The sequence below is a fragment of the Fukomys damarensis genome, unplaced genomic scaffold (genome assembly GCF_012274545.1).
Source record: "Fukomys damarensis isolate Sample0158 unplaced genomic scaffold, DMR_v1.0_HiC HiC_scaffold_37, whole genome shotgun sequence".
Taxonomy (NCBI): domain Eukaryota; kingdom Metazoa; phylum Chordata; class Mammalia; order Rodentia; family Bathyergidae; genus Fukomys; species Fukomys damarensis.
The window spans coordinates 6790647-6792120 of NW_022900949.1; the positions used below are offsets into that span (position 1 = coordinate 6790647).

The following is a 1474-nucleotide window of genomic DNA, read 5'->3' on the forward strand; positions in this document are numbered from 1 at the left end:
CGACATCTTCGAGGCCAACGACCTGTTTGAGAACACCAACCACACCCAGGTGCAGTCCACGCTCCTGGCCCTGGCCAGCATGGTGAGTGGGGGGCCAGGTGGGCACCGGGCAGCCGGCCCTGCGACAGCGGCGCTGCCGGGGACCAAGCAGCCCGCTGGATGCTCTCCCCGGGCCCCTGTCCTCCTCGCCCCACCCAGGCCAAGACAAAAGGCAACAAGGTGAATGTTGGGGTGAAGTATGCGGACAAGCAGGAGCGGAAATTTGAGCCAGAGAAGCTGAGAGAAGGGCGGAACATCATTGGGCTACAGGTCCTGCCTCGTGCCCTCTGGGGCATCATGGGAGGGCGGCCTGGGCCGTGCGGGCTGTGGGGACAGGTGTCTGTCTGGCATTAGCTATGGGCTGGGAATTCCCAGCCTTCCTCCCTCCCTTCCTCCCTTCCTTCCTCTCTCTGTCTCTCTTTCCTTTTTCTTTGGGGGGGTACCAGGGATCAAACTGGATCTTTCATTTGCGTGGCAGGCAGTGGTACCGCTGAGCTAAATCCCCAGCCCCTCTCTCTTTCTAGACAGGGTCTTGCTATGCAGTCCAGGCTGGCCTTGAACTATGTAGCCCAGCCTGGCCTTGAACTCACAGCGATCCTCCTGCCTCAGCCTCCTGAGTGCTGGGATGACAGGTGTGTGCGCACCTGCCTTTCTGCATTTTCCATTAACCAAATCCCGCCCTCTGCCAGTTGCCTTGGGAGTAAGTACTGTCTTCACCAAATAGGGAAACTGAGGCCTGGAAGAGGTGAGCTCCCTATTTCCAGACAGCCCAGCGAAGGAGCAGTGGGCCGGGCTGTGAACTGGAGAGGCTGGTCCCAGATGTGATCCTCAGCCTGGGTTTCCAGCCTGTCCCCTGAAGGTGGCAGCAATGCCTCAAGCTTTGACACCCGCCCTGTCTCGTGGCCCCTGGGGAGACTCCGCGGTCCTCAGGGTGATTCTCCCTCTGCCTTGCTAGATGGGCACCAACAAGTTTGCCAGCCAGCAGGGCATGACAGCCTACGGCACCCGGCGCCACCTCTATGACCCCAAGCTGGGCACAGACCAGCCGCTGGACCAGGCCACCATCAGCCTGCAGATGGGCACCAACAAGGGGGCCAGCCAGGTGGGCGAGCGGGGCCTCGGGGTGCACCAGCCAGGCCTGGCCCCTTGCCGTCCCTGGGCCTGACCTTCGCCCTTGTCCGCAGGCTGGCATGACGGCCCCCGGGACCAAGCGGCAGATCTTCGAGCCGGGCCTGGGCATGGAGCACTGCGACACGCTTAACGTCAGCCTGCAGATGGGCAGCAACAAGGGCGCCTCGCAGCGGGGCATGACGGTGTACGGGCTGCCGCGCCAGGTCTACGACCCCAAGTACTGCCTGACGCCCGAGTACCCCGAGCTCGGCGAGCCGGTGCCCAACCACCACCCGCACTAATACTACAACTCCGCCTCGGCCCC

General features: G+C 63.0%; 1 protein-coding gene across 1 annotated transcript in view; it reads left to right on the forward strand.

Annotated features, from left to right (window-relative positions):
* Cnn1 (calponin 1) overlaps positions 1-1474 on the forward strand; it is a 16004-nt gene extending 14530 nt beyond the window's left edge. Inside the window, exons 5-8 of the mRNA XM_033759749.1 lie at positions 14-82; positions 199-309; positions 995-1141; positions 1224-1474. Of these exons, the coding sequence (XP_033615640.1) occupies positions 14-82; positions 199-309; positions 995-1141; positions 1224-1451 (555 nt within the window). The 3' untranslated portion in view covers positions 1452-1474. The remainder of the gene's footprint in view (positions 1-13; positions 83-198; positions 310-994; positions 1142-1223) is intronic.